General features: G+C 45.1%; 1 protein-coding gene across 8 annotated transcripts in view; it reads left to right on the forward strand.

Annotated features, from left to right (window-relative positions):
• Window positions 1-26,135, forward strand: part of adat1 (adenosine deaminase tRNA specific 1) — a 111,699-nt gene that overhangs the window by 68,880 nt on the left and 16,684 nt on the right. For 6 of the 8 annotated variants that reach the window (XM_049722951.2, XM_049722958.2, XM_049722960.2 and 3 more), the window contains one exon: window positions 276-8,607. In XM_049722951.2, coding sequence (XP_049578908.1) covers window positions 2,279-5,320 — 3,042 coding nt within the window. In that variant the 5' untranslated portion in view covers window positions 276-2,278 and the 3' untranslated portion in view covers window positions 5,321-8,607. Of the gene's footprint in view, window positions 1-275; window positions 8,608-13,437; window positions 13,569-14,098; window positions 14,166-22,478; window positions 23,143-23,417; window positions 23,564-26,135 lie in introns of those variants that run through there. The other 2 variants (XM_068650939.1, XM_068650936.1) reach the window with 2 other exon arrangements.

A 26,135-nucleotide genomic window follows, 5' to 3' on the forward strand; every position in this document is an offset into this window, starting at 1 on the left:
TGCTTTAGTCCAAAGGACCACCATTATAACCAAGAACCAACTAGGGAACCACTGCTTTGGCGTAATATTTTATTTTGCACCGAAGGACGATATACCTGTACAGGCTGTTTATTTGCATCTGTATGTTAATTTTGGGAAGCATAGCTACTACATTTGACATAATTTGGATGGGTTAATGATTCACAAAATTAGCTGGAAAATAAATCAAGTCTAAATAATGAGTAAATTTTATTTTTAAAACTGTTGCAATTATTTTCCCATATCCAATTTTGCAGCCCACCTGCAATATCACCACAGACCACTAGAGGGCCGCTAATCACCGGTTGACAATCGGTGGCTTAAAACAGAGAGTAACACCTGTGGAACAGATGCATTGCGGTGTCCGTACTAAATCCATACAGACTGCACAGCACGTCTGTGTCCGGAAATCTGCACCTGCGTGATCACAGAGGTTCAAGCTGAAGAGTTGAGTTCAAGTCAAGTCAATTTTATTCACCGTATTTTCCGGACCATAAGATGCACTTGAAAGACTTGAATTTTCTCAACGGTGCACCTTTTGTGTGGACCGAATTCCAAAATCTGTAAAGTTGTTTTGTGTGGCTTCTGCCACACTGAGACGTAATATACTGGCGTATAATGTAGACCCGATGAATCAATCAGAGTACATCCTGCTCTTGATGCTTTACCTTTGAATTGTCCATATTATGTGTACTATGTGTCCTCGCTGCATCCATTGCAGCCTGGTCATCCTGGAAGAGGGATCCTCCCATCTGTGGTCTCTTCTCAAGGTTTCTCATTTCCCCTAGTAGGAGTTTTGAGTTTTTCCTTGCCCTCCTGGGAGTTTAAGATCAGTGGATGTTTGAGAATAATTGTAAATTTTTGCATATGTTGTCCTGAATGTTGTTAGCTACCTAAATGTTGTACAGAGGCCGAGATGTACCGGAGTCAAATTCCTTGTCTGGCATGCTCAAACTTGGCAAATAAAGATTGATTCAGATTCTGATTACGTTGTACGTAGATCGGGGCAGAAACCAATCAGAGGATTGTACGTAACACGTAGAGTACATACCTGTGCCGCTTTGTGCAAAGCAAACAGCATTATGAACCTCTACAATGGCATTGAAAAAGAGACATGGTTTTGAGGCACAACTCAAGCTTTCTGGAAAGCCAGGATCATTGCCAAAAAATAACGAGACAATGACAGGAGGAAACTTGTCATGTTTAATGGTGAACTTGCCCAACTGTTTAATTTGGATGCAGAAGTCAAAGTCAAAGTCAGCTTTATTGTCAATTTCTCCACATGCCAAAGACACACAAAGAAACCGAAATTTCGTTCCCCCCTATCCCACGGTGACAAGACATGGCTCACAACAGACAAACAAGTAAACAAGTATAACAAAAGCGTGCTGAATAAATAATGAATAAATAACACAACAATAAATACATAAATAAGAGGAGCAGAAAAAAAAGGAGCAAGTACAGCAGACATTCCCGAAAATAGCGCAACAGTGCCGCACGCTACGCAGAAGGGGGTAGCGAGTTCAGGGCCCTAACAGCCTGGAGAAAGAAGCTGTTGGCGAGTCTGGTGGTGCGGGAGCGCAGGCTCCTGTACCTCTTCCCAGAGGGCAGAAGGTCAAACAAAGAGTGAGCCGGGTGACTCACATCTCTGGCAATCGAGGTTGCCTTGCGGGCGAGATGGGAGGTGTAAATGTCCTTTGGGGAGGGGAGCGAAGCACCAATAATCTTACCAGCCGTATTCACTATGCGCTGCAGGGCCTTCAAGTTCTGTTCAGTGCAGTTACCACCCCAGACTGCGATGCAACTGGTGAGGACGCTCTCAATGGTGCCACGGTAGAATGTAGACAGGACTGCCTGAGGAGCACATGCACGCCTGAGCTTCCGCAGGAAGTACAGGCGGCGCTGAGCTTTCTTTGCCAGTGACGAGGTGTTTGCGGACCAGGAGAGGTCCTCACTGATGTGCACCCCCAGGAACTTGGTGCAGCTCACCCTCTCCACCACAGCACCGTCGATGATCAGCGGCAGGTGTGTTGTGTGACCCTTCCGGAAGTCAACAATGATTTCCTTGGTCTTATTGACGTTCAGCAGGAGGTTGTGATTAACAATGTGAGTAAAGTACAACGGAACTGACGGCCTTGCTCCTGAGACGTTTGTTTTTTCTTACCGTAAGTCATGGCATGCGCGCGTCCTATAATGCTACGTGTGGATTAAGTACAGAAAAGCCCCTGGAATTGAGTCTGCGCCATATAATGCGGAAAATATGGTATATAGCCCTTTATCACAAACATGTTCGCACGATGGGCTCACCACCTGTGGGAGGGGCCGAAGGGGTCGGGTGCAATGTGAGCTGGGCGGCAGCCAAAGGCGGGGACCTTGGCGGTCTGATCCCCGGCTGCAGAAGCTGGCTCTTGGGACATGGAATGTCACCTCTCTGGCTGGAAAGGAGCCCGAGCTGGTGTGCGAGGCAGAAAGATTCCGACTAGATATAGTCGGACTAGCCTCCACACACAGTTTGGGTTCTGGTACAAGCCCTCTCGAGAGGGGCTGGACTCTCTTCCACTCTGGAGTTGCCCACGGTGAGAGGCGTCGAGCAGGTGTGGGTATACTTATTGCCCCCCGGCTGGGCGCCTGCACATTGGGGTTCACCCCGGTGAACGAGAGGGTAGCCTCCCTCCGCCTTCGGGTGGGGGGACGGGTCCTGACTGTTGTTTGTGTCTATGCACCAAACAGCAGCTCAGAGTACCCACCCTTCTTGGGGTCCCTGGAGGAAGTGCTGGAGAGCGCTCCTTCTGGGGACTCTATCGTTCTACTGGGTGACTTCAATGCTCACGTGGGCAATGACAGTGAGACCTGGAAGGGCGTGATTGGGAGGAACGGCCCCCCTGATCTGAACCCGAGCGGTGTTCTATTGTTGGACTTCTGTGCTCGACACGGATTTTCAATAATGAACACCATGTTCAAACATAAGGGTGTCCATGTGTGCACTTGGCACCAGGACACCCTAGGCCGCAGTTCGATGATCGACTTTGTAGTCGTGTCATCGGATTTGCGGCCGCATGTTTTGGACACTCGGGTGAAGAGAGGGGCGGAGCTGTCAACTGATCACCACCTGGTGGTGGGTTGGCTCCGATGGTGGGGGAAGATGCCGGTCCGACCTGGCAGACCCAAACGCTCTGTGAGGGTCTGCTGGGAACGTCTGGCAGAATCTCCTGTCAGGAAGAGCTTCAACTCCCACCTCCGGCAGAGCTTTTCCCACGTCCCGGGGGAGGCGGGGGACATTGAGTCTGAGTGGACCATGTTCCGCGCCTCCATTGTTGAGGCGGCCGACCGGAGCTGTGGCCGTAAGGTCGTTGGTGCCTGTCGTGGCGGCACCCCCCGAACCCGCTGGTGGACACCGGCGGTAAGGGATGCCGTCAAGCTGAAGAAGGAGTCCTATCGGGCCGTTTTGGCCTGCGGGACTCCGGAGGCAGCTGACAGGTACCGGATGGCCAAGCGGAACGCGGCTTCGGCGGTTGCTGAGGCAAAAACCCGGGCGTGGGAGGAGTTCGGTGAGGCCATGGAGAATGACTTTCGGACGGCTTCGAGGAAATTCTGGTCCACCATCCGGCGTCTCAGGAGGGGGAAGCAGTGCAACGTCAACACTGTTTACAGTGGGGATGGCGTGCTGCTGACCTCGACTCGGGACGTCGTGAGTCGGTGGGGAGAATACTTCGAAGACCTCCTCAATTCCACCTACACGCCTTCCATTGAGGAAGCAGGGCCTAGAGACTCTGAGGCGGATTCTCCAATCTCTGGGGTCGAAGTCACTGAGGTAGTTAAAAAACTCCTCGGTGGCAAGGCCCCGGGGGTGGATGAGATCCGCCCAGAGTTCTTAAAGGCTCTGGATGTTGTGGGGCTGTCATGGCTGACACGCCTCTACAACGTTGCGTGGACATCGGGGACAGTGCCTCTGGATTGGCAGACTGGGGTGGTGGTTCCCCTCTTTAAGAAGGGGGACCGGAGGGTGTGTTCCAATTACAGGGGAATCACACTCCTCAGCCTCCCTGGTAAGGTCTATTCAGGGGTGCTGGAGAGGAGGGTCCGTCGGGAGGTCGAACCTCGGATTCAGGAGGAGCAGTGTGGCTTTCGTCCTGGCCGTGGAACAGTGGACCAGCTCTACACCCTCGGCAGGATCCTCGAGGGTGCATGGGAGTTTGCCCAACCAGTCCACATGTGTTTTGTGGACTTGGAGAAGGCGTTCGACCGTGTCCCTCGGGAGGTTCTGTGGAGGGTGCTTCGGGAGTACGGGGTGCCGAGCCAACTGATAAGGGCGGTTCGGTCCCTGTATCACCGATGCCAGAGTCTGGTCCGCATTTCCGGCAGTAAGTCGGATTCGTTCCCAGTGAGGGTTGGACTCCGCCAAGGCTGCCCTTTGTCACCGATTCTGTTCATAATTTTTATGGACAGAATTTCTAGGCGCAGCCGAGGCGTTGAGGGGGTCCGGTTTGGGGACCTCAGCATCGCGTCTCTGCTTTTTGCAGATGACGTGGTGCTGTTGGCTTCTTCAGGCCGTGATCTCCAGCTCTCGCTGGAACGGTTCGCAGCCGAGTGCGAAGCGGTCGGGATGAGGGTCAGCACCTCCAAATCCGAGTCCATGGTCCTCGATCGGAAAAGGGTGGAATGCCCTCTCCGGATCGGGGATGAGATCCTGCCCCAAGTGGAAGAGTTCAAGTATCTTGGAGTCTTGTTCACGAGTGAGGGGAGGATGGAGCGTGAGATCGACAGGCGGATCGGTGCAGCGTCGGCAGTAATGCGGACCCTGTACCGGTCCGTTGTGGTGAAGAGAGAGCTGAGCCAAAAGGCAAAGCTCTCAATTTACCGGTCGATTTACGCTCCTACCCTCACCTATGGTCACGAGCTATGGGTCGTGACCGAAAGAACGAGATCTCGGATACAAGCGGCCGAAATGAGTTTTCTCCGCAGGATGTCCGGGCTCTCCCTTAGAGATAGGGTGAGAAGCTCGGTCATCCGGGAGAGACTCGGAGTAGAGTCGCTACTCCTCCACGTTGAGAGGAGCCAGATGAGGTGGCTCGGGCATCTTATCAGGATGCCTCCTGGACGCCTCCCTGGGGAGGTGTTCCGGGCATGTCCCACCGGTAGGAGACCCCGGGGACGACCCAGGACGCGCTGGAGAGACTATGTCTCTCAGCTGGCCTGGGAACGCCTTGGGATCCCCCGGGATGAGCTGGATGAAGTGGCTGGGGAGAGGGAAGTCTGGGAGTCCCTCCTGAAGCTGTTGCCCCCGCGACCCGACCCCGGATAAGCGGAAGAAGATGGATGGATGGATGTTCGCACGATAACAACCGTGTATCTAGATAGCTACTTGTTTATTAAAGCCACATTTGCCTTTCATCTACATTGATATGGTTTTTGGACATTATTTCTGGGATTTTGCATTTTCTATCATGGCTAAGTAGTACATTTTGTGTTTAAATAGTGGTATTTTGTCAAGTTTATTTCATGCTTCTTTTTTGTCTTTTAAATGTCCGACTCATTTTATGCTATGTAGTTACCTGAATATGTTGTAGATTTACAATATGTTTTTCTAAAATAAAAAATAAATAACGTCCATCCATCCATTTTCTGTACCGTTTGTCCGCTCGGGGGACACGGGCGTGTCGGAGTCTATCCCAGCAATCATCGGGCAGTAGGCGGGGGACACCGTTAACTGGTTGCTAGACAAACGCAGGGCACACAGAGACGAACAACCATCCACACTTACCCTCACACCTACGGTCAATTTGGAGTGGTCAATCAGCCTACCATGCATGTTTTTGGACAGTGGGAGAAAAACGGGGTGCCTGGAGAAAACCCACACAGGCATGGGCAGAACATGCAAATTCCACACAGGGAGGGCCAGAGGTGAAATAGAAGCCGCACCTTCTGAACTGTGAGGCAGACACGCGAACCATTGGCTTACCACCGGTGGGAGGGGCCAATGGGGTTGGGTGCAGAGTGAGCTGAGCAGCGGCCAAAGGCAGGGATCTTGGCGGTCTGATCCCCGGCTACAGAAGGATGAGTAATTTTGAGACCTATTACTGTGTATTGTGTATAATCGCACAACCCAGTTCTCTGTGATGCAAAATAGTGCAATAGTTATAGTAATATATAAGTAAATAACATTGCTGATATGCTTTATATTTTTTACATTAAAATCTTTGTCAAAAAAAAGAAACACGTTCTTGATGCCTGATTTTATTTCTGACTTAGGGACAGTTGTGTCTGGAAGCTCGCATTTTTAGACACAGTTTAGTTAAGTTTAGTTTAGTTTATTCACGCAATATCCAAGACATACAACATGATACAACAAACAGTATTATAACAGTCGGATGCGTGAAAAGTCACCCCAAGCAAGCTATTTAAAGCTTTTAATTGATAGGGGGCCCGGTTTTCCATAAGTATCAGATATTGGCCAGATATCCTTACATTATGGACAACATACAGATATATAATAGACAATAAACAATAAACACACAATAAGGGACAACAAGCAGTAGACACACAAATATACAACAAGTAATAGATAGTCTCAGTATTCTGGTTACACTGGATTTGATGTGAAGTACATTAGCAATTAATGAATTAACAACAGGACACAGGTGTTCATGCGATTAATAATCAGCACATACATTGATAGGAGTTGATTTTTTAGATTTGCGTTGAAGATGGATATGGATTACATTTTTAGTGTTTCGTCAAGCTCATTCCAAATCTGTGGCCCTCTGCACACAATGCTAAAGCTTGTAGATTTTAGTTTCCACTTTTTCCCAATGATTAGATTGCTATTCCTGGTGGTGTAGGTGTGGCTGAGAGTACAGATTGGGATGAGGTGACACAGTTCATGGTTTCGTTTATGGACAGTCTGATACATGACGCAAGCATTCTGGAAATAGTTGTGTTCAACAAGCCTCAGAAGATTGTGTCGGTGGAAGATTGTTTTAGTGGGGGCATTAAACTCAAACCATGTTATGGTACGTATGACCTTTTTCTGAAGTATCTCAAGCTTTTTTAAATGAGTTGGAAATGTGTTACACCATATAATATTGCAATTTTTTAAATAAGGTTCAAACAAGGACTTGTACAGAATAAGATGTGCATTGAGTGTGAGGTAATGTCTCAATTTGAAGAACAAAGCAACATATTTAGACAGTTTGATTGTGAGATCATCAATATGTCTTTTAAAGTTCAAGAACTCGTCAATGTGGATTCCCAGGAATTTAGTGGAGCTGACTCTTTCAATGTTTTGTCCATTGATTTGTATGCAAATTTGGTCAATGTCCTTTTTTTTTATGGGTACGGAATACGATGTGGTTTGTTTTATTAACATTTAGGGAGAGTTTGTTGCATTTAAACCATGTGTCTATTTTCGCTAACTCACTATTTGTAATTTGTTCACGTGTATTTGGATTTTTGTGCGAAAAAAACAAGTTTGTATCGTCAGCACATAATGGACCCTTGGGGAACTCTATGATTAATGGATTTGTATGAAGATTTATGGTTGTTAATAAAAACATATTGATGTCTTCCAAACAGGTAGCTGCGGAACCAGTCTAACGCCAGGCCTCATATACCATAGTGTTGTAATTTATTTACAAGAATGTCAATCTTAATGGTATCAAAAGCTTTAGACAAGTCCAGAAAAATGCCAATACCATATTCGCCTTTATCAATTGCATCGTAGATTTCATCAGTCAAGTCAAGTACCACCATATATGTAGTGTTTTCCTTTCTGAATCCATACTGGGATGGGGCAAAGATGTTTAGTTTGTTTAGATAGCTGTTAAGTTGATTGTAAACTACTCTTTCCAAGACCTTGGAAAGAGAAGGCAAGATTGATATTCGTCTGTAGTTGCTAAGATCGTTCTTGTCTCCAGATTTAAAGACCGGTCGGTGTGATACGTGCAAGTTTTGCCATTTGTGGCACTACTCCAGAGAGTAGAGACAGATTGATGCAATATGTAAGAGGTGCAGTTATTATATTGGAGATGCTTTTCAGAATTTTCTTGAGATACCATCTGTTCCAGCTGAGTTTGAATTCTTCATATTCATGATTATTTTATAGACTTCATCGCAGTTAGTTGGATTCAGGAAGAAAGAGCCCAGCTAATTACCTGATAGGTAGTCTTTAAACGAGGCACCCTGAGGCTAACTGATTTTACTGGATATGTTGCTACCAATGGAGACAAAGTAGTTATTGAATTTGTCGGCAAGACTGTTGTTTCTGGTGATGTTGCTTGTATTATACCGGGCCTTCTGCCATGCAGCCCCCACACTGTGTAACTCCCTCCCCGACCACCTAAGAGCACTCCAATCCACTGACTCTTTCAAAACCGGACTAAAAACTCACCTCTTTACTCTAGCATTTCTGTAATCCTGTTCTCACATCCTGGTTGTCGTCCAGTTGTTTTATACTTGTCCTTGCTTTGTTTTCTTGTTTTACTTGCCATGTAGCACTTTGAGATTCTTCCGAATGTAAAGTGCGTTATAAATATAATTTATCATTATTATTATTATTATTATTATTGACAATAAAGCTGACTTTGACTTTGACTTTGACTTTGATTATTATTATTATTATTATTATTATTATTATTATTATCATGGTCAGGGAACACAGGAGTTTTTTGGCTTCCGTTCAAGACCTTGTTCAGTACTCTCCAAGATTTCTTGGAATCATCCTGTGATTCGTTTATCAAGTCGGCAAAATGATTACCCTTCCGCTTTCTGATATGTGTAAGCGTATTTCTATAATTAATATATACATTTTTATTATTATGGTTAGGTTTATTTATGTATCTTTTATATAATTTATTTTTATGCTTAATAGACTTTAATATGCCCTTAGTGATCCATGGATTTTGACTAGTTGTACTGCACATGATAGTTTTCTCAGGAATGGTCCTTTGAATAGAGTCAGATATTTCTTTGGTTAGAGTTTCAAATGAGGCGGCTCGGTGGCGCACATTGTGGAGTCAATAGGTCTTACTGTAAATATCAATAGCTCCCAGGTCATGTGAACTATTGACCCCAAACTGTGACAACACATGGGCTGGTTGAGATACACCTCATATAATCTCATTTGAATGATTAATTTAAAAAATATATATTTTATATAATTTAAATGTTTGGCGGATCGGTGGGGCACTGGTTAGCACGTCCGCCTCACAGTTAGGAGGGTGCGGGTTCGATTCCACCTCCGGCCCTCCCTGTGTGGAGTTTGCATGTTCTCCCTGGGCGTGTGTGGGTTTTCTCCGGGCACTCCGGTTTCCTCCCACATCCCAAAAACATGCTTGGTAGGCCGATTGAGCACTCCAAATTGTCCCTAGGTGTGAGTGCGAGTGTGGATGGTTGTTTGTCTCTGTGTCCCCTGCGATTGGCTGGCAACCGGTTCAGGGTGTCCCCCGCCTACTGCCCGTTGACGGCTGGGATAGGCTCCAGCACGCCCGCGACCCCTGTGGGGACTAAGCGGTTCAGAAGATGGATGGATGGATGGATGGATGGATGGATGGATGGATGGATGGATGGATGGATGGATGGATGGATGGAGTTTCAAATGCCACATCAACATCACTACAATTATATATTCCATACCATGTCTTAGTCTGCAGGTCCTCACCTAGATGTCATATGGTTTCTTCATTGAGTATTTGTATTTTTATTGTATGACGAGTAGGTGGGGGCCTAGCAGGGTGGTCAATGAATAATACAATAGGGAAATGATCAGAAATCTCAGAGAGTGACCTGCAGAGTCCTAAAGAATATTTTTATGCGATATTTCCACTTTGGTTACAAACGTGTTATTTCTGTCTTGAAGTCTACCAACATGCCTGTTAGACCAAAGAACGATTGCATTATCTACTATCCATGGTTTGAAAGTTGGGCTTAGCAGAGATTGGAGCAGAGAACAAGTAATTTGTGGCGGCGGTTCTAGCCCAACTCTGTCCGAGCCACGTGTTGTTTTCTTGGGCAAGACACCCACACCTTGCCTCAGGGACTCCAGATGAAAAATAGCCCCTTGGCTAATTCTGGTCCATCTACAGAAATATTCATTGATGTACACTGTCCCTGTCAAATAAATTAAATAAAAAGAATACGCAGATTTATTTCCAACTGCAAATATATATTCTCCTCCTCTGTCTACCCCATCTCCTACTACTCCTATTCCTTCTCCTCCTCAGTCTTCTTCTCCTACTCCTACTCATATTCCTACTCCTCCTATTCCTTGTTCTCATTCTCTGACTCCTTTTTCTCCTCCTTCTTCTCGTTCTCCTCCTTCTCCTTTTCTTGCTCCTTCTCCTTATTCTCCTCTTCCTCTTCTCCTTCCCCCTACTCCTATGTCTATGTCTACTTTTACATCTCTGTTGACCCGTCTTTTTCAAGACCTCTGCCCTTCTCCCTGGCATTCTTTTAATCAACTTCCGAACCAAATCCTGACTGATGGCTTGAGGTTTGTCAGAATTTGTGGGTTTTTGTTGTTTACCTGCCTCTTGAGGATTGACGACAAGTGTTCAATAGGATTCGGATCTGAGGCGTTTTCTGGCCAAGGGCCCAAAATCTTTCAAATATTGCGGATATATTTGGTGCATCGTGTTTTTTTGCGGCGTCATTGGGAGCGCAGGGCTTTGTCTACCCATATGACTTTACAGCACACTATTGGCTGGTAGAGGGGACGACCAATGGGAACACGTTGATCAGTATCCTTGCCACTGATTGGCTTAGAACTGTAAGAGCAGTTCCAACCACGTTTTAGCTCAGCCTCGTGCAGTCGCGCTACGTATCCACTATTTCACTTCGTTCGCGTCAGCAGAATCAGCAGCAACTCTGATTTGCACTTCACTTTGTCACGAACGAGGCATGGGAGTTTGCGGGTGGTTAATGCTATAATGATAGCTGCTATACGCACGAGGCTATTTCATCTCAAAATAGGCTGCTCTGTTAATGTTTCAAGTAAATTTACGGATCCATATGGAAGGGAAACATAGGTAAGTAGTACCAATGTTAGTTTGAACTTTAGTCAGTTCCGATCATTTTATAAGAAATAGTTTGAGAAACGCGATTGTTTACAGAGGGCTCATTGGTTATTGGCTAGTGAATGCGTACCGCAACCCTAGTCAACCTCAGTTTGTTGCCGTATAGCTTCTATTTTCTGCGCCTTTCAATCCGGTGCACCCTATATATGAAATAATTTCTATAATAAAAAATTCAATGAGGGTGTGTCTTATAATCCAGTGCGCCTTTTGGTGCGAAAAGTACGATATTTACTCTTATTTATTTTCTTAATTTTTTTATTTATCTAAAGAAATAAGAATGTTTCTGAGAGTCAGTTTGACTTTAAAATGTTTACAAAAGTGTTTAAAGATACAGTAAAATGTCAAATATTGTAACAATATACTTTCCCTAAATTGCGGATTTTCACCTGTCGCGGGTGGTCTTGGAATCAATTATCAGGTCTATCGTAAATGCAAAATATGCAAAATAAAATAATATTCCGCCAAAGCAGTGTTCCCTGAGTTGCTTCCTGGTTATAATGGTGATCCCTTCGACAAAACCAGTTGAAAACTTATGATTTAAAGAATGACTTGGCAGAGCTCAACAGGAAAAGTGCACAAAGCAGTCATAAATTAACAGAGAAGGCGATATTTCAAACCTCAAAAATACTTTTGGCGTGTATTTTCTCATCATAGCTTTTAAGCATTGTGTGTTTTCTTGTTCAGGGCATCCTACCTGCTTGTTGTAACTGTTGACCGAAATGTGAACACTGCATTGCAGGACAGCGCCGAAGCATTTCAACAAATATCGCAATAACAATGGCAAAAAGAAGTGAACAAAACTGTACAATGGCTAACTGACCACCCTGCTTTTTTTAAATGACAATTTGATTACCCGATTGCCAAACATGTATTTTTATTTTTAAGCATGTTGCTACGGGTGTTTTTAAGAACCTTGGTGGGTTGCGCTGAAAAAATTAACAAAATGCTTAAAATACTTTAGCCGTTAGTTTTACTCTAAAGATGGTTGGCCAAATTTAATGAATCCCTTCACAGTAATGGTGAGTTGAAAAGTGTAAAAATCATTATGGACATTTTTCGGAATGAGTTGTTTAAATGTGAAATCTATGTATTTATTTTTAAAATGGTCAGAAAACAGATTTATTCTTCATATCTGATTTTTGTTTTTTGTAAAATATAAAAATATATAGGCCTAAGGTAAATTGATTAAAAAGTTTGAGAAATGTTATTGTGTACATCTCAAAACTTAGTACAGTGCTTTGAGGTGCAAATGAATGCTGATGTTACAAATATTTAATATACTGTACTCATGAGCTCCTTGTCATGGCTGATGTCATCTGTAAAGTTAAAGTTAAAGTCCCAATGATCGTCGTCACACACACATCTGGGTGTGGTGAAATTTGTCCTCTGCATTTAACCGTGTGATTTTGATCCATCCATCCCCTGGGTGAGAGGGGAGCAGTGAGCAGCAGTGGTCCCGCGCTTGGGAATCATTTGGTGATCTAACCCCCCAATTCCAACCCTTAATGCTGAGTGCCAAGCAGGGAGGCAATGGGTCCCATTTTTATAGTCTTTGTTATGACGCGGCTGGGGTTTGAACCCACAACCTTCCAGGGCGGACACTCTACCACTAGGTCACTGAGTTGGGTTCTGTACCTGATTCATTTGCAGTTGTGTGTGTATTATGTACACAGGAGTGCTATTACTATTACGAGAAGTGAAGCTACTGTTGGCCATCTTACATTACCAAAGTCTAAGCTCGCCTAATTAGAATACATTGATCTCTCTGTGGCGTTTTCATTTTGTTTTCTGTTGCGACTTCAAAAGTGCCACAGTGTGTGGCCTACGGTTGAACAAATAAGTCTTAAAGAAGCTGTAAGCTCAGCATGTCATCGGTAAAAATAAATTCATCAATTCTCTCGAATAATGTACAGTAGAACCCGGAACCCGCCTCTGAACTCATTATATTCGGTTTTCAATGCAAAATGTCGGGAAATCTTTGTCTTTGAGGAATAGAGGGGCGATAAAAACGGCTAGACCAAATGTACCCACCGGATTTTTCTTATGGAAGGGCATTCCCCTTCCAAACACTGACACCCCCCACCTTTAAAAAAAACAACAACAAAAAAAAAAACACAGCTTTGACGATCATGAAATCACGTTATCTGAGATCACTGTTCTGATCTAAAACTGCTAAATCTTTCAGCCCTACTGTCAAGGGCTTTGTCCCATATATAATTTGTGATATGTCCTCCGTATTCCTCCAAATTGTTATCCGTTTTAGATCTGTTTGCTGCCATACCTTCCCAGACCTTAGCCTATCAGTGATTTGTGTTCATTGAGCGTAAGGTTTTTGTATCTATATTTGTAGGTATCTAACCCAGGAGTTGCAAAGAGCTGTGAGTGGAAGGGGAAGCTCTGTGTTTTGTCAGACATTGCATCAAGGGAAATGGAGACTTCACCCAGGAATTTCTTTCCTCTTCTTTTCCAGTCATACGCCATGTAAGTTTCAGCTTGACTGTGTGAAATGGATGACTTCAGATTTTTTTAAAACAGAATAGAGTTTGTGTGTCGGAATGTGTTTTTTGTCTGTTTGTGATTATTTTGGTTTACCGTGTTTTTCGCACTATTAGGCGCACTTAAAAACGTAACATTTACTCAAAAAACCACAGTGCGCCTTATAATGCAGAGCGCTTTATATATGGATCAATTGATGAATTTGTTGATCCATACTGGTTGTACACAGCGGTCTGCCAAAATATTTCAGTACGTTTTAGTACGACTAGTAAATTACAAGGTCGCATCGCTTCCCAGCATTACGGCAACCGTGGTCAGGGGGCGTCACTGAATAGCTGTTGTACCCGCGAGGCTATTTCATTTCAAAATAGGCTGTTCCGTTAATGTTTTCGAGTACGTTTACGGATCAGTATCCAACGGAATCATAAATAAGCAGCACCAATGTGTTAAATCAGTCTTTAATTGGTTCTGTTCACTTTTATGGGAGAGAGTTTGAGAAATGTGATTGTTTACAGGGGGCCGCCATGACACTTTGCTGAGGCACATGGGAGTCTGCGAGCTGAGGCTCATGGGAGTTTGCGGGTGGGTAATGCTATAACGATAGCTGCTATATGCATGAGGCTATTTGATTTCAAATTAGACTGCTCCGTTAATGTTTCGAGTACATTTACGGATCGATATGGAAGGGAAACATAAGTAAGCAGTACCAATGTGTTAGATCAAACTTTAGTCGGATCCGATCACTTTTATAGGAGATACTTTGAGAAACGCGATTGTTTACTGAGGGCTCATTGGTTATTGGCTAGTGGATGCATACCACAACTTTAGTCAACCTCAGTTTGTTGCAGTATAGCTTCTATTTTATGCGCCTTTTACTCCGGTGCGCCTTATATATGAAATAATTTCTAAAATAAAAAATTCAATGAGGGTGCGCCTTATAATCCATTGTGCCTTATGGAGCGAAAAATACGGTATTTGTTATTTGTTTTGTTTTGCTGATAGTATGACTGCTGTTTTCCCTTTAATATCATCATCTCTATTATTGTAACATTCTTTATCATTTTCTTTTGAATATATGGAGTCATTTCCTCCACTGGTACCCATACTTAGTGACATTCACAAATGTTTGTGTTTCTCACACGCTTCACATAAAAAAATTAATGTCATTGAAAGTACCATTGTATTAGATCTGTGAAACATAATGTTAAATGGTGTGGATGTTTTGCCTAACTATGACTTATTAGGTAGAATACATCCAGGTTCATGGAGAATGAAGAAGAAATAGTGACGGATTTGGGGCTGATAGTTCATTTGACGGCATAGTCATAGTGAATCCTGCCTTTAAATTCGGATTTAGAGTGTCATCCAGATGAGTTCCCCATCCTCTTTTCCCATGCACAACTGCAAAAATGCAAATTAGTACTATAATTCCAAAGATATTTTTCGGATTATGTCAGTCACACCTCTGCCAGATCTGCTGGTATTTGCATTGACGCCATCAATAATAAATGACTAAATTTACAATTTAAATGTTCACATAAATGTTTTAAACACTAATAACTCCCACTCAGCACCCGCCTTTATCTCCTTTACTGCCCCCTTGTGTGATACCATATCTTAAAATAAATGATATTGCTGCTATATGAGATTAGATTTTTCTCGTTTTGCCACCATGCAGCAATTATTACCGAAATTTCCGGACTATAAGCCGCGACTTTTTTCCAAAATTTTGAACCCTGCGGCTTATAGTCAGGTGCGGCTTATATACGATTTTTTCGTGATTTTTGTGATAATTTGATCACTTTTATACACTCGCAAAAAGGCTGTGGACCACTGTTGTGCGGTATCTTGAAGAACAAAACAACAACAAAAATACTATTTTGAAACACTACTATGGCTGCTGCTTATTCTGTCTGTGTTGCTTGTGACTAATATGAGCTTTAGTAGGAATGCACGCTAGGTGACCTGCGTCAAAGGGCTCTAAACCCTTTTTCATACTCTGCCATGTGACTCAGAGATTACACAAAGCGGTGGCGCTGTTTGGACCATCTGCATTGTATTAAAACCCAATCAATCAGCATTTAAATTCAATTCTTCTGACATTTTGCTCACCAAAAACAAGTTGTAATGAATGTGAACTTTTAATGCATTTTATTCAGAAGGTTACTTTGAACCCTGAGGCTTAAATGGCGGCGCGGCGTATTTATGGATTTTTACGGCTTTCTGTGTACTGTCTTTCTTTGTAAAAAACTCATGTGCACGTGCGGCTTATAGTCCGGTGCGGCTTATGTAAGAAAAAAACTAAAATATCCCTGAATTTTAGTTGGTACGGCTTATAGTCCGGTGCGGCTTATAGTCCGGAAATTACGGTAAATTGAGGAAACATTCATAGTTAGCATTTTAGTATCTTCAATTCTGTCTGTAATTCCATTATCCTATACATTCTAGATATTCTTTACTATCTAATGTTCAAATGTATTTTTTAAAACAATTACAATCTAATACGTTTTCAAAATGAAGTGTAAAAGATCCAATACCATTCACTAATGTGTTGTTTGTTAACAGATTGCTTACTCTATTACATACCAAGAACCAAAAGCAGTGCAAAAACAGAAAACTGAGCGATTTTTGATAGAGACTATTAACGTTAGACAGGTTTAATGTGGAGTCACCGCTTCACCTTCGCGCAGTCTTTTCTACTGCTGAGAAAAAAATCAAATGCAGATTACCTTAGCATATCATCCTAGTGTGATCACAGCCAAGTAAGCTTTATGTGTGGTATCTCTGTGTTTTAAATCTTCAGATAGTAGTCTGTCAAGTTTGACAACTTATGTAATGCTGTGGAAAAACCCAAGTTCTGCGGTGGCTGTTTTGTCTGCTAGCATCTGTACGCAAGGTCGGAGATTGTACTTGCACTGAAGGCGAGTTGTAGGTCTCTTTACTCTCCACACAAAACTAAACTCTTCACATACTGCGTAGCGGGTAACCAGTGACTTCTTTTCTACCCAAGAAACGTCATACCACCACTCGCTGATAGCTGTAGATCCCTGATGGATGTCTATGGTTGGGCATTGAGAACCGGCAATCGAGTAGACTATCATACCAGTTTCTCCCGGAATTGTTCAGATTTCAGAATGTCAGTGTCAAATTTTGGGTTAGTTTGTCACGTGGAAGAAGCGTGAAGAACAAAGGATTGTTTGAAATTGTGTGTGTATGGCGTGCAGCCCGTCCTTCAGCCGAAGCTGCAGTGCGGGTGCAAATTCCCTGCAACTGGTCTCCACTGGTTACTCCTCTTGGTGAGCCTCTATGCCTGCTCCACACCACCACACACTACCATGTGCAGCGTGTGATGGGGACTCCGTACGTGCACCGAGCCCTTCCCAGCTGCTTCACCCGCTGGGACCTCAGTGGCAGCAGTCCCCGTCTGGGGTCAGCAATCCTCGTACTAGTGTGGTTCTGGACTCCAGGACCGAACCCGTTAAGTACATGTACCATATTTTTCGGACTAAAAGTCGCTCCGGAATATAGGTTGCATTAGCCATAAATTGCACAATAACGTGAAAAAAACATGTATAAGTCGCTCCGGAGTATAAGTCGCATTTTGAGGGAAATCTATTTGACAAAATCCAACACCAAGAACAGACATGAACGAGCAACAACTGGCTAAACGATAGGTATGCTAACGTGATATAAACACAAACGAAGAGCTGAGAACGGGCCTGACGTAACATTCAGAGTTATTCAAATAACTATTACATAAATAATGTAATGTCAACAATGCCGGCCGGGTGCGCACCGCTGACGGCGCTTGCACTTCAAAATATTCCACAGGCCCATATAACGATATATAAATTATATATCAAATAACTACTATATAAGCAATAATATTATCAAACCATCTGTGTCACTCCAAATCATTAAATCCATCGATTGTCCTTTATGTCAACAATGCCGGCCGGGTGCGCGCCGCTGACGGCGCTTGCACTTCAAAATATTCCACAGGCCCATATAACGATATATAAATTATATATCAAATAACTATTATATAAGCAATAATATTATCAAACCATCTGTGTCACTCCAAATCACTAAATCCATCGATCAAATTCCTCGTCCTTTGACAACAACGCCGCGCGTGCGCCCTGACGTCAGACTCGTCGTTATTCCACAGATCTAGTATAACTAACTATATTGTAGCGTTAACAAAGTACAAGGAAAGATGTGGGTTTGGTAAACGGCTCTTTATTTAACAAAACAAGAGTTCAACGAGCCAACAACTACTGAACTGTAACAATAAAAACATAGAGAATTTGCTACACGAACTAAAATATATCAAATAACTATAACATAAATAGTTCACAGACACACGGCCCCAAGCACCGGCGTGGACTTCCAGGCGTGTGGTGGCGTGGACTTGCATCCCCGGAAGTTTACCAGCTCAGTGGCCTAGTAGTAGTAGAGTGTCCGCCCTGAGACTGGAAGGTTGTGGGTTCAAACCCCGGCTGGGTCATACCAAAGACTATAAAAATGGGACCCATTGCCTCCCTGCTTGGCACTCAGCATTAAGGGTTGGAATTGGGGGGTTAGATCACCAAATGATTCCCGAGCGCGGCACCGCTGCTGCTCACTGCTCCCCTCTCCCCCAGGGGATGGATCAAAATCACATGGGGATGGGTTAAATGCAGAGGACAAATTTCACCACACCCAGATGTGTGTGTGACGATGATCATTGGGACTTTAAGTGGCCCGCGGGCCGTGGTTTGCCCATACCTGTTCTAGTGCCATATATAGTGTGGGACTATATAGTGAATGAGGATTTAAGGGATAAGGGTGGAGGTTTTGACATAGCTTCTGTCTTCATTCCACCTTCTCTCTGCTTGGCCAATCCACACTCGTACTGCTTTTCCATGTTGTATGCTGTATTCTGCTACTACTATATATTGCCTGAAACATGATCTGGTTGATTGCTGCCATCTGCTGACCGTTTTTTTAATGATTTACATCACAAACAAGCATGAGCCATACTTGCCAACTTTCCCGATTTAGAGAAACAGGGAGACGGGGTTGAAAATTGGGAGTCTCCTGTCTGCCCCCAATCTATCATTTATCCCGTTAATCTCTCGATTTTACAGTGAAGTACAGTAATCCCTCGCTATTTCGCGGTTCACCTATCGTGGCCTCGGTGCATCGCGGATTTATGAAAACAAATATTGCGGATATATTCAGTGCATCGTATTTTTTTTGCGGCGTCACTTAGAGTGCAGGGCTTTGTCTGTCCATATGACTTTATAGCACACTATTGGCCGGTAGAGGGGATGACCAATGGGAACACGTTTATCTATATCCTTGCCGCTGATTGGCTTAGAACTGTAAGAGCAGTTCCAAACACGTTTTAGCTCAGCCTCGCGCAGTCGCGCTACGTATCCACTATTCCACTTCATTCGCGTCAGCGGAATCAGCAGCAACTCTGATCTGCACTTGGCCTTGTCACAAATGAGGCAGGACAACCAAATGCAGCACGGGCTCACAAAAAGTGTAAAGGAGACAAGGAGAACTGGAATGCCGGCAGAGCAGGACGATGGGGCAAGCTAATGAGCCGGTCAGAGAACATAGATGGCGATATTTCAAACCTCAAAAATACTTTTGGCGTGTATTATTTCATCATAGCTATATTGCAGATATGCAGCTTTGTCTGCCCATATGACTTTACAGCACACTATTGGCGGGTAGGAGACCAATGGGAACATGTTGATCTGTATCCTTGCCGACGATTGGCTTAGAGCTGTAATAGCAGGTTTAACCAGGCTTTATCTCAATCTCCTGTTACGTATCCACTCCTCCACTTCATTTGTGTCAGCAGAATCAGCAGCATCTCTGATTTGCGCTTCATTTTATTGTCACAAACGAGGCAGGACGACCAAATGCAACATGGACTCTTTATTTGGGGAAGGTTAAGGGAAACAAGGAGGTCTGGAATGCCGGCAAGCTGACGAACCGGTCAGCGAGCTCAAGTCGTGCGTCATCGAATCAGAAGGGTACAGCAAGCTTTTTAAAGCTATTTAAAAAGTATTTAAAGATTTAATGAACTGTTTAAAAGTATAATAGTGTTTAAACGTAAAATTATCAAAATCTTGTGCGGATGCCCTCGCATTGGGCTGCGGGGGCGCGTCAGCCGGTCAGCACGGCAAGAGCATAGCAGAGACGTTGCATGTTTATACTATGAAGTGACAAGCCGGTCAGCGAGCTCGTGTAGTGCGGCCATCTCATAACACAGAGGGTCAAGGCAAATGAGAATCAAGTGGCAAGCGTGCGTGTCAAAACAGACAAAACTGTGAGGACAAGAGCAGAGCGGAGCCGTGACACGTTTACACTTTAAAATGTTGTAAAGTGTTTAAAATACAATAAAGTATTTATATAAAAGTGTCAATCCCCAAACCCGCTGGGGGAAGCAGTGCAACGTCAACACTGTTTACAGTGGGGATGGCGTGCTGCTGACCTCGACTCGGGACGTCGTGAGTCGGTGGGGAGAATACTTCGAAGACCTCCTCAATTCCACCTACACGCCTTCCATTGTGGAAGCAGGGCCTGGAGACTCTGAGGCGGACTCTCCAATCTCTGTGGTCGAAGTCACTGAGGTAGTTAAAAAACTCCTCGGTAGCAAGGCCCCAGGGGTGGATGAGATCCGCCCAGAGTTCTTAAAGGCTCTGGATGTTGTGGGGCTGTCATGGCTGACACGCCTCTACAACATTGCATGGACATCGCGGACAGTGCCTCTGGATTGGCAGACTGGGGTGGCGGTTCCCCTCTTTAACAAGGGGGACCGGAGGGTGTGTTCCAATTACAGGGGAATCACACTTCTCAGCCTCCCTGGTAAGGTCTATTCAGGGGTGCTGGAGAGGAGGGTCCGTTTTTGGTCTGATTTCTGATTTCTGATTGGGAGGTCAAACCTCAGATTCAGGAGGAGCAGTGTGGCTTTTGTCCTGGCCGTGGAACAGTGGACCAGCTCTACACCCTCGGCTGGATCCTCGAAGGTGCATGGGAGTTCACCCAACCAGTCCACATGTGTTTTGTGGACTTGGAGAAGGCGTTCGACCGTGTCCCTCGGGAGGTTCTGTGGAGGGTGCTTCGGGAGTACGGGGTGCCGAGCCAACTGACAAGGGCAGTTCGGTCCCTGTATCACCTATGCCAGAGTTTGGTCCGCATTTCCGGCAGTAAGTCGAATTCGTTCCCAGTGATGGTTGGACTCTGCCAAGGCTGCCCTTTGTCACCAATTCTGTTCCTAATTTTAATGGACAGAATTTCTAGGCGCAGCCAAGGCGTTGAGGAGGTCCGGTTTGGGGACCTCAGCATCGCGTCTCTGCTTTTTGCAGACGACGTGGTGCTGTTGGCTTCTTCAGGTCGTGATCTCAAGCTCTTACTGGAGCGGTTCGCAGCCGAGTGTGAAGAGGTCCGACTGAGGGTCAGCACCTCCAAATCCGAGTCCATGGTTCTCGGTCGGAAAAGGGTGGAATGCCCTCTCCGGATCGGGGATGAGATCCTGCCCCAAGTGGAGGAGTTCAAGTATCTTGGGGTCTTGTTCACGAGTGAGAAGAGGATGGAGCACGAGATTGACAGGCGGATCGGTGCAGCGTTGGCAGTAATGCGGAGTCTGTACCGGTCCGTCGTGGTAAAGAGAGAGCTGAGCCAAAAGGGAAAGCTCTCAATTTACCGGTTGATTTACGCTCCTATACTCACCTATGGTCATGAGCTATGGGTTGTGACCGAAAGAACGAGATCCCGGATACAAGCGGCCAAAATGAGTTTCCTCCGCAGGATGTCCGGGCTCTCCCTTAGAGATAGAGTGAGAAGCTTGGATGAGATAGGGTGAGAAGGTCGGTCATCCGGGAGAGACTCGGAGTAGAGTCGCTCCTTCTCCACGTTAAGAGGAGCCAGATAAGGTGGCTCAGTCATCTCGTCAGGATGCCTCCTGGACGCCTCCCTGGGGAGGTGTTACGGGCATGTCCCACCGGTAGGAGACCCCGGGGACGACCCAGGATGCGCAGGAGAGACTGTCTCTCAGCTGGCCTGGCAATGCCTTGGGATCCCCCGGGATGAACTGGATGAAGTGGCTGGGGAGATGGAAGTCTGGGAGTGCCTCCTAAAGCTGCTGCCCCCGCAACCCGACCCCGGATAAGCGGAAGAAGATGGATGGATGGATGGATGGATGGATGGATGGATGGATGGATGGATGGATGGATGGATGGATGGATGGATGGATTTATATCAGAGTCTTGTATGGATATCCTCGCGCTGGGCCGCGGGGACCTATCAGCGGGCCAGCATGCTGGAGCAGAGAGGAGCCTTACACGTTTACGCTTCATAAAAGGTTCATAAAAGTCTTGTGTGGCTATTGTAACAATATATTTACTCTTATTTATTTTCTTATTTATTTAAATAATGTTTCTGAAAGTCAGTTTGATTTTAAAATTTTTACAAAAATGTTTAAAAATACAAACTTTTAAAAAAAAATGTTTAAAGCTACAATGGAGGTTCATTAAAGTCTTGTGTGAATAGTGTAACAATATATTCTTATTTATTTCTTTATTTTTTTATTTATTATAATAAATAATGTTTCTGAAAGTCAGTTTGACTTTAAAATGTTAAATAAATTGTTCAAAAATAAAAGAGTTTAAAAGTACAATTAAGTGTTTATAAACACTAAAAAGGTTCATAAATCTTTTGTGGCTATTGTAACAATATATTTTCTCTACATCGCGGATCTTCACCTATCGCGGAAGGTCTTGGAACCAACTATCTGCAATAAACGAGGGATTACTGTATAAATTAAATTTAATATGCCATATATACTTTAAAAATAGTGACCATCTCATCAGAATTTGAACTCTTGTTTACTAGGTGGTGATGCCTCTATCATCCCTACGAATGGAAGGCAGCACCCAGCTTGCACATCTGACAGAACTATGAAGAATGATCCGCAGACAGTAGGAGGCCTGAAAAGAAAAGGGGAACATATTCCACGGCAAAACTCCAAGCGGTCCTTTCTAGAGGAAAGTGACCCTGAAGAGACAAAACAGGAGGATATTCAAGAATCAAAGCTGCTTTCTTCCTTGTCTTCATCCTCATCTACAAGTGATGATGAGCCTTTACAGAGCACATCTGCCAAAACAGAACTTGGTAGTATCTTACATGCTTCAACTTCAGAACAGCTGATTATGAAAACCAGTGCTCATTCAACTGTTAGCCCTATGATCTTCGCCCTGTTGAAGTCAGAGGTTTATGATGTTCACAGAACAGGAGCCAAGTCTGTACTAGGTGGCCTTGCTGACCCTCTTCAACCAGGCATCAGATACCATAACACAGGATTACTGCGGGTTAAGCCTGGTCGAGGAGTGTCAACCCTGTCTCTTTCATGCAGTGATAAGTTAGCTCGCTGGGGAGTACTCGGCTTCCAGGGTGCGCTTCTTTTCCATTACTTGGAGGAAGCACTCTACTTTAGCACTGTAGTGGTAGGAAAATGCCCCTTTAGCCACGAGGTCATGCAAAGAGCTTTGATCACAAGGTGAGGCTTACTGTATGATACCTGTCATTGTAGTTATTTTCTCAACAGTTTACAATAGACACAATAGTTACTATGATTTATTTTTTATCATATGTAGTAGACATGATGGACTATTCTGTGCATTTTTTTAAGCACGCTTCACCTGTTCAAATATTGGTTTCAATGTAGAATATATTTTTTATTTATTGATGTTTCTCTTCACAGTAATGTTCACGATGTATACAGTCTTGATAGTGTTTAGAGCTCTTGTTCTGCGTTTTTCCTGTTCTATTCAGATGCTCCCATATATCAGATCTCCCTGCTGGTTTCTCACTGTCTCAACCAGTTTTTCTCCAGTCAAATTTGGAGTTTCCCTTCAGCCGTCCCCAGACTGAGCTCCGACACAAGGCTGGACAAGGATGCATCACACCCTGTGGGGCAGGTAGTGTAATCAAGGAATCATATGAGGTGTGTTTGAAAGGTTCCTAGAGTTGTACAGTGATCACTCGCCACGTCGCGCATCACTTTTCGCGAATGCGCTACTTCGCGGGCTTTTAAGTGACGGTAGAACGATGTTTAAATACACGCTGATAGCGCGGGCTTGCCTGCCTCTGAGCAACGTGCGTTACTGCAGACAAGCGCGGGAAGAGTGGCAGCCAGCCTGTCACGAACAAGGCTGGACCGTGTCCAACACGGACTGTTTATTTAGGAAATGCGAAAACAAGAAAAGGGGAAAAGGGAGGCTAGAATGGCAGCAGAGCGGACTGATGAGCCGGTCAGCGAGCCTGCGTCGTGGATTGTGGTGGCATCTCGTTACACATTGGATTAGGAAAACGGGAATCAGGTGGAAGGCATGCGTCTGTCAAGGCAGACAGACAACCAGCCAGGCAGGAAAAGGGGAAAATGGAGGCTAGAATGCCAGTAGAGTGGGTGCACAAGGCAACTGATGAGTCAGCAAGTTCGCATTGTGAGTCGTGGTGGCATCTCGTTACACAGCGGATCAGGCAAACCGCGTGTCAAAGCAGACAAAATGGCGTGAACTGACTGACCCGCGACGAACGGCATCTATGCCCTAATCAGCAGGTAACACCGAACAGGTATCGCGCAGTTACGTATTGGAGATGTCCGTCCCCGAGGTCTAGCACTGAGGCCGTCAGCCGGCTAGCACAGCGAGAGCGGAGATGTGACACAGCCGCACGCAAAGAAAAACGCACGGCCGTGCAGAAAGGTTCGGAAAAAAGAATGTAGGATAAAAGCACTGCCGTCCAAGATTTGGGACAATAGTGCTTTTTTTCCTACGTGTGCCGGACAGCGGCAATGAGTCCTGATAGCGCAGGGCGTGCCTCTGAGCAATGTGCTGAGGAGTGTGATTCCTCTGTAGTTAAAACACACCCTACGGTCCCCCTTTTTAAGAAGGACTGTCAGTCCAGAGGTACTGTGCCCGATGTCCACGCGATGTTGTAGAGGTGTGTCAACAAGGATAGCTCCACAACATCCAGAACCATTAGGAACTCCACCCTTGGACCCTTGTCCACCTCAGAGCCCCCAGGGTCTGCTTCCTCAAAGCATGTCGTTGGAACTGTTCAACTCTTCAAAGTACTCTTCCCACCGATTTACAAAGTCCCAAGTCCAGGTCAGCAGCACCCCATCTCCACTATTCAGTGTTAATGGTGCACTGCTTCCTCCTCCTGAGATGCCGGATAGTGGACCAGAATTTCCTCAAAGCTGTCCGGCCTCACTGAACTCATCCCATGCCCGTGTTTTTGCCTCAACTGAAGTTGCATTCAACTTGGACATCAAGTACCCCTCGGCTGCCTCCAGAGTCCCGCAGGCCAAAAAGGCCCCTTAGGACGCTTTCTTCAGCTGGACAGCATCCCTTACGACTGGTGTCCACCAGCGGGTTGGGGGGTTGCCACCATGACAGGCACCTACAACCTTACAGCTACAGCTCCAATCGTCCAACTCAACAATGAAGGCACGGAAAATGGTCCACTCAAACTGTATGTCCCCCGCCTCCCCGAGAAGTAACACTCTCCAGCACTTCTTCTGAGGTCTCCAAAAAGTGTGGGCACTTTGAACTGCTGTTTGGTGCATAAACATAAATAACAGTCAGGACCTGTCCACCCACCTGGAGGCGGAGGGAGGCTACCCTCTTGTTCACCGGGGTGAACCCCAATATACAGGTGCCTAGCCGTGGAGCAATAAGTATGCCCACACCTGCCAAACCTGCTCAGCGCCTCTCACCGTGGGCAACTCCAGAGGGGGAAGAGAGTTCAACCTTTCTCAAGAGGACTGGCACCAGAACCCAAGCTGTGTGTGGAGGCAAGTCTGACTATGTCTTGTTGGAACCTTTTTGTCTTGCACACCAGCTTGGGCCATAGAGGTGACATTCCACATCCCTAGAGCCAGCTTTTGTAGCCGGGTATCAGACAGCTAAGGCCGCCGCCCAGCTTACTGTGCACCTGCCCTCTTTGGCCCCTCCTACAGGTGGTGAACTCATGGGAAGGGTGATCTACGATGCCTTTTTGTGCTATGCCCAGCCGGGCCCCATGGGTGAAGGCCCAGCCAGCAGATGCTCGCCTTTGAGCCCCACCTCCAGGCCTGACTCCAGAGGGGGCCAGGGAAAACTGAGTCCAATTTTCTCTATCGTTATAAGGGATCTGAGTTCTTAACCTATGAATTACAGTATCTCATACAAAAAGTCTGCTTGTGTGTGTGTGTGTGTGTGTGTGTGTGTGTGTGTGTGTGTGTGTGTGTGTGTGTGTGTGTGTGTGTGCGTGTGTGTGTGTGTGTGTGTGTGTGTGTGTGTGTGTGTGTGTGTGTGTGTGTGTGTGTGTGTGCGTTTGTGTGTGTGTGTGTGTTTGTGTGTGTGTAAGTTGGTTGGTTGAGCACATATGGCAAACTCCACTCCATGCCTTCCATTACTTTTACTTTAAGAAAACACAATATTTACACTTGAAGATATATTGATTACTCCTGAAGTTACATTTGTAGTAGTTCATTGTGTTATCTGT

This window comes from Syngnathus scovelli, chromosome 6, assembly GCF_024217435.2.
Source record: "Syngnathus scovelli strain Florida chromosome 6, RoL_Ssco_1.2, whole genome shotgun sequence".
Taxonomy (NCBI): domain Eukaryota; kingdom Metazoa; phylum Chordata; class Actinopteri; order Syngnathiformes; family Syngnathidae; genus Syngnathus; species Syngnathus scovelli.